Below are 14,220 nucleotides of genomic sequence, written 5' to 3' on the forward strand. Positions count from 1 at the left end.
CTTAAGAATACCACGTTAGCTTTAGCTCTGTTAGCTATTTCCTCTTCAGGAGGACTGGTGTTTCACTGCCTGGAAGTGGTACAGAGTTTTGTAACCTCACAGTGGCATGGGTCTGTGTGCTACCCCCGTCTGGTCATTCAGGTGTACTAAGATGCTGTTGAGCTGAAACATGGTTATTCCATGTTGGGGGAAAATGGCAAGGCGTCAGGAATGGTCATGGATGCTCTTAAGAACATGGCCTGTCTGGGTTGGTGGAGGTGTTCTTTGCTGCTGCCTGTCCAGGTAAAGCTCTCTACCTCTCCATTGCCATGCAGTGATGAAAGCACCCCAGGTAACCAGAATGTAACAGTATTAGTGGGTCTGATCTTGCTTTCCACAAGTAGTATTTTGTAGTGCCTTGAGGAAAGTGGTATTGCAGGGTATGTGTGGAAGAAGCAAGTATGTAGCAACTCTGAGAAGCAGCACTAAGGAATCTCACTCTGATGAAGGAGCAGGGAATGGCAGTGTAGGAAAAGATGTGCTCTGTTAGGGTGGTCTATATATAGGCTTGGTTTCTAGTGAGGGGAGTGCTAGAAGCAGTTGGGGTTGCACTCAGACCTTGGGGTTTCTGCCTTTCCTGATGTGGTTTGAACACATGCCAATCCTGGGTGGATGTGGTAGGGAACAGGATCTCATTCTGTGTATCAAACCAGTGGGGTACAGCAGGTAGCTTGCTGTGACCCAGGCTGACTGGCAGCTGGTGAGGCTTGAGGCTGTGTGTGGGGATGCTGTTCAGTCCTCGGCCCTCCTGCTGCCCTCCGTGGCTGTCTCTGGAAGACACCAGGCTGACTTCCTTGGTGGCTTGATTCCAGTTGAATCTGCTCTGGCAGCAGGTAAAATCTTGGTAGCTGCAGATGTGCTGCTGCTCATACAGCTGTTTTCTGCGGCCAGTGAGGGTGCGTCTGTCTTGTGTGTGCATGGTTGTCTCCTCGCCTTAGTGGCAAAGGGGCTGCAGAGCAATGCCAGCCTGCCCAGGGCAGCTTTTGGGCAGCTGTGCCTGTAGCTGGTGGAACTTTGCCATGGCTGCTCTAAGAAAATAGCTCATCTTCTCTTAGCTTCTTCCCATTTAGAATAGGAGAAAAATCTATACCTAATCTTTACTTCTTTGCAAAGTGACAGTATAAATATATTTTCTTGCAGGCATTTAAGAGCCTTAGTAAAAGGTCTGAGAACAACTCTGCTTAGGCAGCTGAATTAAGTGGAAAATTATATCAGTGTATAGCTTACTGTACAATCAGAAAGCAAGTGACTCATTCAATATTAGGCAATTAAAGATGTGTTTTTCTTTTTAGTGACTGACTAATTAAAAAGTGCAGAGGAGATAACATACAAACTGCCACCCTATGAATCTTGCATTATTCAACTGCTTTTTTTTTTTCTGGAGGAGCTTAATTATGCTAAAGTGCTGTGGGGGCAGCTGAGTATGCTCATGTCAGTGACATCTTTTGTCTTTCGCATCTGACATCCACCTACGCGCTGCAGCATCCTGGTTGTTACCTGGCTACTGCTGCTTCCCTCTGTTCTGGGGGGAAGCGGATTTCTGGCTAAGTGGTATCTGAAGTGGTTGTGGCAAAGTACGTCTGGCCAGCAGTAATGTTGCTGAATATCTGAATACTACCACATGCAGTGTTTTTTCTCTAGTAGAAACAGAATTACCTGTTCTTCACACAGCCCCTACCCATGAGGGAGCACTGAAAGCTGCAAAAACCAGCACTGCTTGACTTTAAGGTTCAGTGGTGTTGGTCTAAAGTACTGCCAGCATGAAACTCCGACATGACAACTAGGACAAGTGCGTTTTGTCAATATATCTCACGCTCAAGTGGTAGCTGAGTGATACTAAGGTGCACTGAGTGGCAATTTTGGCATAATTCCTTCTGCCTCTTCACTTGCGACACTGTTGGTGGGACTGCTCTGTAGAACATGTCCAGGCATGGGTGTGTGTTAAACATAATCCAAAGAAATCTTGACCTAAATCAGCTGGTTCAGTTGACGCATCCTCGGACCTGTCAACAGAACCCTGTGGGCTGGTAAGTGAAAGACAGGAGCTCTTGGCAGCTGCACTGCAGGCAAACATGTTTGTGGGATGATACTGCTGCACACGCATCCAGGATTAAGCCATCTTTCCATCCTTATTGTGATTTTTGCCTTCAGCACTCCTGTACAGAGGTCTGAAATGACAGCAGTGACAAACTGGTGTCAAAGCAGTTGCCACACAGTAGTCTGACCTGGATTTGTGCAGCTCAGTAGAAGATCTGATTGCAAACTCCTTCCCCGGACTTGCATGTCATGATGTTGCAGGTGTATTTGCAGGCTTATGTGCATGGGGAGGAGCAACTGGTGGTGGGGGAAGAAGGTAACAGTGTCAGCTTAGGGGGTTACAGTACTGTGATCCAGTCACTTGAGTGTCTTTTGGCTGGAAACAAGCTTTGCCATCAAGTCAAGCCAGTTTTCTACCCAGCTGTGGTAGTCATTCATAGCCACAACTGAATACGTGCCCCCCTCAAGATGCCCTGGAGACCTGCCTTGCTTGGGGGTGTTTGTGCTTAAGTGGCTGGTGTGCAGGAGGCTTCCCAGAGCAGGCACCTTTCAAGCCCGGGCTTCAGTGCTGCATCTGAACAGGGGAGCTCCAAAGACAACTTGGGGGCAGAACCCAGAGTTTCCTGCTGTGGTACAAAACACGTCTGAACCTGAGGTAGCCCTGTATGGGGCAGACATCCCACACAGATGGTAGCGTTGGTCCCTGGGGACTTGTGGGTCTAATAGGAAGGCTGTTGGCTCTGCTGACTTGCTGGAAGTACCTTTGAAATGGGATTCTTGTCAGCCCGGTAGAGCTTGCAGTGCTGTGGGAGGGAGAAAAGCTCCACCAACTCACATTGGGGCAGCGGAGGGGAGCTGTTATGCAAGTTGGGCGATGCAGGAGGACTTAAGTGACCTTTTCTGGGCTGGAGCTTTCAACTGCCCTGTTGGGTGGGCCTGGCAGCCTTGTTTTGCTGCTAAGCACTTAATCCCCTCCTGTCCAGTGTGCTCTGCTTAGCATCCACGGTGCAGTTCGAAACTGTTCCTAGCTTTTTCCCTGTCCTGGCTAATCCCTGTAATGCTGCAGCCAGTCGGTTCTGAGTTTCCTGTTCTATTTGCAGCATGCGTTCAGCAGTGCCTGCCGGAGCTGCCGTGCTGCAGGGCGAGGAGATGGCTGCTGCTGCTGGTGGCTGGGCTGCCCGAGTGGCTGGGTCTGCTCCTTCCCTGCTGTCAGCTGCTGCCTTCCTGCAACAGGGGTGCCTCACGAAATTGCTGGGATATGTGCTGTAGTTTTAAATGAGATTTAGATGTCTGATGAAGACATCAGCCTTGTACCTTCACAAACTGAGTTTATATAAATGAGCTGTAGGAGTGAATTCATTAAAATATCTGCTCTAATAGGAGGTGCACACAAGGTGCCATAGTATGCTCTGGCATACAGCGTTTACTGCAAGACTGAGCAGGATTCTGCGTGCCATTTACTCATATGCTTTTATAGCTATTTTGGGACAAGCTGGCTTCGTCATTTCTGCACCAGCTGGGACTGTATCTGAGTGAGCAGTATCCAGGCTCATCTGTTGCTTTGAAGTAAGGCTACTGATGTGATTGCAGAGACCCCACTTCCCTTTATTTTGGAGACTCTAAATGCCATCTTCTGTGGCTTGTGAACTCCCGTGTTGTTGTGCTCTCCTGCAGAGAAGGAAGGTGCAGTTTTCCTGTGAAGGAAGCCATTCCATCCTGCCCCAAATGACTCAATTCATATTTGACAGCAATATGTCCCCCCTTCACTGTGTTTTTCTCTGAAATGTCACTGACGTGCTCAAAACAGTTCCTCCTTTTGATACAGCCCCTTGTATACAGAAGGGGACTGAGCCAGTCCTTTTTTAAGAGCAGGCACTGTAGAGAAACTTGTAGATAACAGACTTTGGCAAGGGTATGTTTCTGTGCTGCCTGTTGCAGCTGGGATGCATGCGCGGTCTTGTCAGTGGTGAAGCTGTGCCCTAGAGAGCAGGATGCCATGCAAAGTAGGTGTTTTACAGCACTGAGGTCATTGCTGCTCACTTCTATCCAGCCTTGGCTGTGACTGAAACCTTGTCTGATATTTAGGTATGTAAAATTCCTCTGGCCACTCGTTGCTCCCATTCTGTCACTCCTCTGGCACCGGCTGCTTTCCTTGGCTGTTCTGTAGGGGCACTCAGTTGAACTCTGAACGCTGCCGTGTTGCTGGCTACTTCTAACAGCTACTTGGTCATACTGCAGCGGCATCTGTCTCTGAATGCTGCGCCTGCACAGCTTGGAGGGCACATGTATAAAGATGGCCCTGAACAGGGCCCAGCACCAGGTGCTGTGCTGGTTTGGCAGCAAGTAGGAAACGAACAAGCCGAGTAGCTGGGTGGAGCAGGCAGCCCACCTCCGGCAGTGCTGGGGCATGCAGCAGGTTGTCTGGTACCCTGCTGGGGCAGAGCGAGGGTACGAGTGAAGCACCGCTGTGCCAAGCAGGTAACTTCCATTCTGGCAGAGCTGGATGGATATGGAATGAAATTAAAGCGGTGTCAGGTTGGGCACGCGCAAGCTTGGTTAGCTAAATCACAGCAATTAGCATGAGCAGTTGCTGTTGTGTTATGGGATGGGCAAGTCCTTCTATTCTTAATGACAGTACTTCTGTAAAGTTTGTTCTAGTTGTTTGTGGTCAACCTCTCAATATGTAAGCAAGCTGTAAGCAAGATTAATTCATCCTCCACCAGTGGAGGAATTGCTTCCATACGTGCCAGAGTGTGCCGGTGCTTGCTGGAAGCACATGACTTGGAGCATGGGCAGCTTGCAGCTGGTGCAGCAGGAGTCCTGCGTGTTCAGCTTGCTCTGTGAGCAGCCTGAGGGCACCGCTGAGTGTCCAGGGCAAGGCTGCAGCTCAAGCACAAAGGTAGCCCCTTGAATGGAGAGCACTTAGTAGCGGGCTGCTGTGCTGTTAGGTTAACAGAAGGCTTTGGTTGTCTTTTAATCAAAAGGCATGGTTGGCCTGAAAGTCATGGAAAAACCGGGTCACGATGTCTGCTTGTGTATGTCTTATCTTGTATATTATATATATGTCTTGTATAATGCTGATCTGGCCTTCAGTGTCCATCTAAATGTGCAGATTTAGATGATGCACGTTAGGTTCTGTAAACCTTAATGTCTGGTGGACGAATGCTGCACCCCTTTGTCACCTTTGTCACCTGATGCTATGGGAACAGGCAGGGCCTTTAGGGATCTTGGGTAGAGGACTGGCCAGAAAGCTGTGGGTATAATTAGAGCTCTATCCTCATATAGATTTTTTAGCAATCAGCATAGCTTTATTATTACTTCATTTTTAATCACCTGGGTCGTTTGCAGCGTGGGTCAAGTACTTAGCAAGCTACGTGGAACACAATACTCATGACCAAGACTCAGAATACACACAACCACCCAAGTCCATCAGTCCTTGGAGGACGATGACCATGGTGGTATCCTGGCCACAGGGGAGCACAGGCCTTGCCATCCAGCAGCAGTTCCGGTACAAGGCCCACTTGGAAGTTGCAGATGCTGCTTTTTGTGGGCAATATCTCATGTGCTCTTGTACTCCCTTCTGTCATGGGGTCACTGCATCCTGGCAGCCCAGCCCTGGGGGCTTTCATCGTGCTGGTGGCCAAGTGTACTTTTCTCAGTGCTGATCACCCTGCTTGTAGATAACTGCTGTATAAAACGGCATTGGTTATGTCAGCCATGTTGTCAGGTGTCAGAAGCTGGGGGGGTGGTGACATGGTGTTAGGGAAGGTGGGGAAACTAGGGCAGCTGTGATGCTTTAAACATAAAACATTCTTCACTGAACAGATAGCAAGGGTGATGTTGATTGCTTTATAAATCTTTGGTTCATACTTTCCTCTCCTATGTAAACAGCAAACCATAATCAAGATGTAGGCATGAATAATCAGGGAGCTTGAAAATGAACTGCGCTCTTCTTTCAGTGGATGTCTGTAATATGAGGGATTTATTTTACATAGCTTTATCAGGCTTGTTCTCTGGCTGGCAGCATCTACATGCCATTCAGCAGTCCATCTGTTTGCTGTCTGAAAGACGAAAGGATGAAACAGTGAATACGGAAGATCACTGGAAACATTGTTAGTGCATTTACATTGCTGCCTGGAGCTATTAGGCTTCTGTAGCCTCATTTAAATATGTGGAAGCTGATGTGCAGAGGGATGGGCTTGGAAATATCAGTCACTAAAGAGTGAAGGCGTTTGAGCAAGGTATGCCTTTGCTGCTGTGGAATTAGTGATGTCTTCCATTGCTAAAAAAAAAAAAAAGTGCAGCTTCAGTGACGTATCAGGAGGCTGTGCAGATAGGCATAACTGTTGTCATTGGGAGCTCAAACCAGACCTTTTCTTTTTCTTTCAGAAAAAGAAAGAGAAGATCAAGAAAAGCATCAGAAGGAAGAGCAAGAAAAAACTGTAGAACACACTTCCACAAAGGAAGCAGATAAAACCAGCCGTACAGGACGACGTCCAAGCCGAAGTGCCTTGTCCAGTCGTAACGATCGAAGATCAGCCAAAAGTCCTCAAAAGACAGATGCACCAAAGGAGAATAAACATCCATTTGCTCTGTATGGGTGGGGAGAAAAACAGACAGATACTGGAAGCCAGAAAACTCACAATGTCTGTGCTTCTGCTTCAGTGAATGAAGTAAGTAAAAAGCTTCTATTTAAGTGAGCACTGATGACTTAGTGCCTAGAAAAGGCACACAATATCTAGGTAAAAATTCCAAGGATGCTTTTATTTGTGATTGCATGGGGAACTGAGGGCTTCAACAGCTTCTGTTTTGTTGTGGGTGGTACTGTCTTGTAAGTACTATCCTGCTGTGGCTATGTTATGTTATACAGGAGTGAAGTTTGGGGCTTTCTTTGCTTCCTTTGAGAGCTGATGTCATCCCTCCAGGTTTGGCTGTGATTCGAGTTCTGTATGAGCAGAGTTTCGTCAGGTTAGTCCTTCTGGGCAATAGTGTATTTCTGTGAAAAGGCTTTCGAAGTGTCAAAGAACAAAAACATGTTTGGATGCCTAGTTCTGCTTGCTGCAGAGTCTTTCTACGTGTTGTTAAACCCCGTTTCATAAAGACAGCCGGTTTTCCACAGTATCCAGTCGAGCCTGCAGAGTCCAGCTTTGGTGATACCAAAAATCGCTGTATGAAGGAACAGTGGTTTTGGTACTTTCTCCATCAAAATGCAGCAGTAGTTGTACCTGCAAGCCTCTAGTGTGGCAAGCATACAGTGGAGACCTGAATGCACAAACCTTTTGGGAGGCTTAGAGCCCTCCTACCCACAGGAAACTCAGAGTTCTCATCAGACAGGAACCCGTCTGCCTACACTGATGGCTAATGTCACAGGAAAGATGACAGGCATCAGATGAATAAATGCGAGTGACAAGTTATGATTGAAGACACCTCTATATGGAATGCTGGATATGCACTTTCGTACTGGTCACAGCCAAGTATCTACATTTTCTGTAGGGTGTGCTTGTGGATAGAGCTGCAACCTGTGGTCCTTGCTAATGCTTTCCTCACTAGAGTTAACACTTGTGTGGTAGTCAAGAACTTGGGTTAGGTGTGGAGGGGAGAAGCAGAGGAGGAAAGCAGTTCAGAGAGGCGTATGTAACTGTAGATAGGACTGTCAGTACAGTATTATTAATATTAAAGTTACAGCAGTAAACCTAAAGATGTTTGGCATGTCTGACTCCAATAGCTTTTAACCTGTTGCCAACCTGTTTTGAGCAATACTTGGAAGTTCTGATTGATGCCTGGCTATCTTGTTTCTGGCTGTTACAGTGCTGCCAGCAAAACTGGCTCTTATAAGTGCATTGCTGCATTCTGAACTTCATGAAAACAGGAGAAAAGCAGCAGGCAGTTAGTACCAGGCATCCCAAAGCTGGGATCTGAATCTCGGAGCCTGAATCCCTGAGACAAGATATCTGAGGATTAATGTGGTGGATGTGCTGTCGATGTGTGAGGTACAGCAGCTGACTTCCAGCAGGCTGTTTTGGAAGGGGTTTGAAGCATTTTCTCCTTCCTGGGCAGCTGACCTCTTCAGGAAATGAGGAACAGGACCTGCAGCTTTTGGAAGAAGCTGCCTATCCTGGTAATGGATGCTGTTACTGGATTGATAAGGTTGGATCAGAGGTGGAAGTGGCTGACTGGTGCCTTGTTGAAGCCCAGTAGATGTTAATGTCTAACTGGAGCAGAGGGATTGATACTTTGAAAGACTTCTAACATTTCTCATGCTAGAAACAAAGTTAAAGAACCCTTAAGGGTCTCTGGTTTGTAGTGAATGGCAGGATTCCTCTGAAACACTTTCAAGTATGTAAGCCATGGTAGTGCTCTGTCACTAGGGTTGGCTCTGTAGGGAGGGATTGCTTACTGCCTGCCTAGGTCACTCTTCTTGGATGTTTCAAAGTTCTTACTCTCTTGAGATGAGATCTTTAAGACTGGAAATAGGGGCAAGCAAACACAGAAGCTAGCTATTAAGACCAAATTTGGTGAAAATGATAATTTGAACATGCATCAGGACACAGGTTTTTATGTTTAAAGGTCAAGAAGTTCTTCAGTATCTAGTGAGCAGTCTCTAAGGACTGATGTTACTACTACGTCTAGATTTTAAGGGATGCATACTGAAGGATAGTTAAGAATTTTCTATGGTAGAAATAGGAGAAACAAGGTTTTTAAAATGTCAGAGTTAAGATTAAGAGAAACATTAAAAATTTTTGCAGTCTTTCCCACCATGAAGTGGGGGAAATATTGCAGAATAGAGTTTGAGGCATTTCTTTACGGAAAAGTTCTGTGCTTCTCTTTTATTAGTGGTGCAAATTACAGAAGAAAATGTAATCTTCCTAGCAAACCCTGTTTCTTCAGAATGGAGGTTGGGATAAATAGCAAGTGACCCTTGGCTTTCCTGGGGGGTTCCTAGCCTGTTTTCCTGCTTGTAATACTAACTCTGGTCTTCCAGATTCATGAATCTGCTCTACGAGCAAAGAACAGGAGACAAGTGGAGAAAAGGAAGCTTTCTCAGAGGCGAGTACGATCAGCAGAAACAGAGAAAGCTTGCCGGATAAAACCTCCCCCGCCAGACAACCCTTGGATGACGGAGTACATGAGATGCTACTCGGCAAGAGCTCGGTGAAATTGGATTCCATTAGGTATCGTCATAAAAAGTTTTGCCTATCAGGACACTGGTGCAAGGAACCAAACTACTTATGCAAGGTTTTTATAGGGAGTTTCCAGCTGTTAAAATATTTGTTACAGTATTTTTATCTTGGCTACCTACCTCACAGTGGGGTGTATAGTTGGAGCCATAACATTTGAAGCAGCTTTTAGATATAGCTACCCAAATTTTTAAACAATTCCCCTTTTGGGAATCTTTGTAATGTGTTTCAGTTGACTTGTTTTGGGGGTGGGGGGAGTGGAGGGGAACCCTGGCATACTGGCAATCGAGGCAAACACTTTTTGATCTTGGTTATGAGTAATCTGCTGTCCCTTACTTCAAAGTTAAGTCCTCCAAATCATGAGGATGGGGTATTATATTAGGGGGGAGAAACTTTAAAGGTGTGATGGAGGTGCCTTTGTATTTATAGTACTATTGAGTCAATACTTCTACCAAAATAAGCGTATTAAGACAGGCAACAGGAAAGCCAGTAGGTCTGGCAAGCAGCACTAAGAAACATAGATGCTTTTTAGGCAGACAAATGCCAAGTGTTGTCTGTATATAGAGGCTTTCAAAAAACTTGTTTAATCAGTGAATCTGGTGATACTTTTTAATTTTCATTGCTGTTACAAAGGTCATTGTAATAAACTACTAATTTTCAGAGCAAGAAACAGCTACAGAATCATTTTGCTGTTGCTGTGCCTATTGTACCAAATAACTGATGTAGACAATCATTGTCCGACAGCTGCTGCTCAACAGGCAGTTGGTTGTTGTACCAGGATCAACTTCGCACCACTGTATTAAGCTTGTGGTCAACTTATTCTACATTTAATCATGTAAATGCCAGTTTATCAGTGGGCTGGCTTCTGTCTAGTGAAGTCTATTTTTAACACTTACGAATATCTGCGCTCAGTGGGGTTAGACTGCAACATGCATTCCATGTGGTGGTGTTGTATGAGTGTGCTGTTAGGGGTTTTAAACTTAAATCACTTTTGATGATGCTTGTAGATGAAGTTGAGAAGCTTTCTGTCTCAAAATTGGTGCAGAACTCCTTGCTAGTGGGGTGAGGGCTAGGGAAGGAAGGAGAGGTACCTTTTACTAAAGAATATATATAAAGGAGCTTGAATGCTTTCAGTTTGTAGGTCCTTTACATATTAAGAGTCATTGTTTGTCAAATTCTTAGTGTTTTTTCTCCTCAGGCTGCTGTGAATGACTTTTTCAGTTTGATAACTAAACTTTAGGCAGGCTATTCCTGTAGTTGTGAGCTTTAAGGTTTTGTTCAGATGTGCTGTGTTAGTTATGTACGTTGGTTACCTTTAACATTTTTGAAGCTTGCTTTTTACAGACTAGACAACTTCTCACAGTAAGCACACTTGCACTTCTGCAGCAGAAGCCTGTGCCTGTCTTTGCTTCACTGCACAATCTCAGTGAGTAAGCAGGACTAGAATTGCTGCTGCAACAAGGGACAGTTAGATGCGTAGTTGAGTTTGGTTGTGGATGTTCTTGAAAGTACTCATGTGGAGGGACTAAACACTGCTGCCTTCTAGTGTTAATTGTTGTATCAGTAATGGTTTCATTAATTTCAGTCTTACTACGGTGTCTTTGACCCCATGAAATAACCTGATTTTCAAGTATAAAGCTTTACAAGTCCTGACAACTCTTGTTCAGGCTACCAACCAGAGATCTTACAGCTTTTAAAACTGGGGAAGCAGAGCATGACTAACGATGTTAATACGTGGCAAAATGACTATATTCCAACTTCTTAGTAGGCCACAGTTTAGAACTTTCTAAAACTTCAAAACTCTGTCCAAAACTGAGACAAACTATTCAACAGAATGCTTTTATTCCATGTGGGATTATGTTCTTGCATGCTGTTTTTCCTAGTCAAGTTGCTTTGACACTTTCAATTCAGAAATCCACCCTAGTTTTGAACAACAGTATCAAAGCACTAACTCAGTACTATTTAACAGCCCTACTAAATACAGCTTGTTCTGTTGCTGTGTACACCTCTGGCTTTGTAGACTTCATGTGACCATAGCAGATGGACTGTGTACCCTCCGTGTGTTTTGTCACATTAAGCAGTTTTCTTGATCATGGACTTGCCTCGCTTTCCAAGGCAGCTTCCAGAGTTCTCTTCCTACTGAGAATGGAGGAGCCAAGATGACAGTGCCTGCCTTAAGTTCCCATTCTTGGATAAGATGGATCTCCCATTAGATGTTGGACTAGGGGTTTTAAATGTCTTCTGCCTTGGATACTGGGTACCAAACCTGGAAAGTCTCAAAACAGGATTGTGCAGGTGTTCTGTAGAACATGAGAAACTTTCAGCAGCATCTGGGCTGCTGTGTACTGAGGAAATATTCTAGTTCTTATCCTAGTCTGGACAAGAGCTGTTCCCCACCAAAAGTAAGTTAGAAGATAGCAGTGACAGTAATTGGATCATGTGAGTCACTTGTGTTTTTTTAAATGGTCCGTAGCTAAAAATCTTGGGTGCTATGTTGGTGCAATTTTAGTCTGAGTAATGTAATGCCTGAAGTGAGGGGCAAATTCTGCTGATCAGGTAGCTTTCTTATATTTGGGCATTATTTGACTTTTAAAAAAAGGTTAGTAGATCTGCTTAGGCTCTGTGAAATAGTATAGTCCTGATAACTGCAAGCTGTATATGCAAAATATTTGGCGTGCCAGGCTGAGGTCTGGAGAACTATTCTAGTGTTTTAACATGAATTTTGATTGACCAGACAAATGACTTGGAAAACTGAACTTTCAAGTGTCAAAGCTTTAACTACGTTCCATAGATAAAGGAGCAGGTTGCTTTGCATCAAGTTTGACTTTGTTTTCCATTCTAGATAGTGTTTACCCTATCAATGAAGAAAGTTCTGACTTTTGTCTTGCCATGGACTTTAGAATTGAGCCAAGTTATGAATGCTTTTCACTCCTGTTTTACCAGTAAAACCTTGTAAGAACACAGTCAATACTCAGTTGAATACTCAGTTGTCCAGTCTTCATTAAAGTAACTGTTTATTCCTTTAAGTTTCTGAAAGCACTCAGCTAAGTGAAATGAGACTTTCACAGTGTAACGCTGCAATTTAACTATAGTGTTGTAAAGACTAGTGTTCACAATGTGAAATGTTGCAATGAAAACTGCATATGAATGTCCCTGTAAAGTACAGTAGCATGCCTGTTCAGTCACTGCTGTCACATCTCTGCAGCTATGAACTATGGTGGTCTTTACTGGAAGCTGAGATAGTCAAGGTGATTCCTAGATTTAGAGCCAAACTTAACTCTGAGGGACAGACCTGAATTTCTGGTAATGAATTCTATCAAGGTACCCAATGCATATTAATCAAATTTTTAACACCTAGGGGAGTATATACTGCCCTTCTAATTTTTATGGTATAAATGCAGTACAACTGAACTATAAAGGCCTCTGATTCTTTTTTTTTTTTTACTGATAAGGACCAAAAGCTAGCAATCTGAGGACTGGTGTCCAATAACCTGCATGTGCCAGTTTGTTTTCTATCTCAGTGCACTCAGCAGCAAAGCCATATGTAGAGTCTGACTCAACACCTTGACAATAGCACCTATAAAATTAGGGGTAGAAGTGAATGGGAAGCTGCCTCAGCTATTGTTAGCACTGAATTCACTTTAAATCACTTTAAAAATTCTAGGGAAATACCATCTAAGCTTGAAGCAATATGTGTTTTTTAAAGTTTTTAATAGTATGTTTTTAATGCTTCTGTATTGTCTATATTTAATAGTGTAGTGTCAACTTGTATATGTGAATAAAATGAGTGACACAGTATCCTGGAGTGCTTATACTGTGGTATTCTTTGGGTCTCAAGATTTTTGCTACAGGGTTCTTGTAGACTGCAGACTACAGCCTCTGCTTCTCATATCCTCTCCTCTTACGGAGAGTAAGTGACACTGGTAACTAGCACCAGTCTTTACAGAACTGTCATCCTGAGAGCTGAGTTTGTTTCCTATGTTCTTCCTATAACTCTCCCATGATTTTGATGTCCTTTCCTTAGACGACTGGCTTTATGTAGCATGAACTTAATTAAAAAAACAGAGCCAAAACTGTAACAAGCTGTCTCAATTGCAGGCTGAAGTCCTTGTGAATCTTAACTTATAGCTGGAAAAAGGGTAATATGGGGGAAATGCAAGAAGCCACATCACTAGGAACAAATATGATGTTGCAAATGGGAAAAGTTATTTAAGAATGGCTGCACTGAATTACTATATGCTTCTACAAGTACATATAGTGAATGAGGAAGCCAACTGAAACTACCAGGTATGTTTTTCCCCTGGTATTGCAATGAGCTTTTCCCTGAAGTCTTTTGTTAATTCTTTCAGTGTATTGAATATGAATGCAAATGAGCCATATACACAAATAACTTTCATAGTGTTCTTTTTTTTTAAGGCTCAATAGGCATAGTTCCTATTGGAGATATGTCTAATTGAGTACAAAGAAAGGAGATAATCTGTGTTGCTAAGTAGACTATAGAAGTTATAAGAGCATATACAGGATTCAAGTTGCACAGAAACATCTAACTTCTGAAACCATGTTCTTCAAGAGATCTAGGCAGATGTATCTTCCCTAGAAATTAATAAATCTAGAAATTAATCAGTATTGCAGTTGTCAGAGCAAAAAGGCAAACCCAACAAAGCTAAGAACCAAGTAACTGCATGCAGCCTCACAGCTCTGACATGCAGGAGCTGAGATTCTCTGCGGAAGACAGCCCTTGCAACTGCTGCCTTTCTGACAGTGGGTGGCAGCAGCAGTGCCCCAGGGTGGGGGCTGCCTTGTGCAGTGGGAATGCTGGGGGTGCTGCTGCCAAGGTGTACAGTGATGGCCCCTTCCCTGCTGCTGGGAAATGCACTGAGCAGTGCTCCAGTTCTCCTAGCTGCTGATACTCTCCTAGCTGATAGATACTCTACCAGCTCAGCTTCACCATGAATTTAGCACAAGT

At 44.2% G+C, this 14,220-nt stretch overlaps 1 protein-coding gene across 2 annotated transcripts in view; it reads left to right on the forward strand.

Moving 5' to 3' along the window:
- The window catches only part of CCSAP (centriole, cilia and spindle associated protein), a 31,647-nt gene that overhangs the window by 1,037 nt on the left and 16,390 nt on the right, over positions 1-14,220 (forward strand). Inside the window, exons 2-3 of one of the 2 annotated variants that reach the window (XM_035538578.2) lie at positions 6,466-6,749; positions 9,059-9,248. In XM_035538578.2, coding sequence (XP_035394471.1) covers positions 6,466-6,749; positions 9,059-9,232 — 458 coding nt within the window. In that variant the 3' untranslated portion in view covers positions 9,233-9,248. Of the gene's footprint in view, positions 1-6,465; positions 6,750-9,058; positions 13,053-14,220 lie in introns of those variants that run through there. The other variant, XM_035538577.2, reaches the window with a different exon arrangement.

The sequence above is a fragment of the Cygnus atratus genome, chromosome 3, assembly GCF_013377495.2.
Source record: "Cygnus atratus isolate AKBS03 ecotype Queensland, Australia chromosome 3, CAtr_DNAZoo_HiC_assembly, whole genome shotgun sequence".
NCBI classification, from domain to species: Eukaryota; Metazoa; Chordata; class Aves; order Anseriformes; family Anatidae; genus Cygnus; species Cygnus atratus.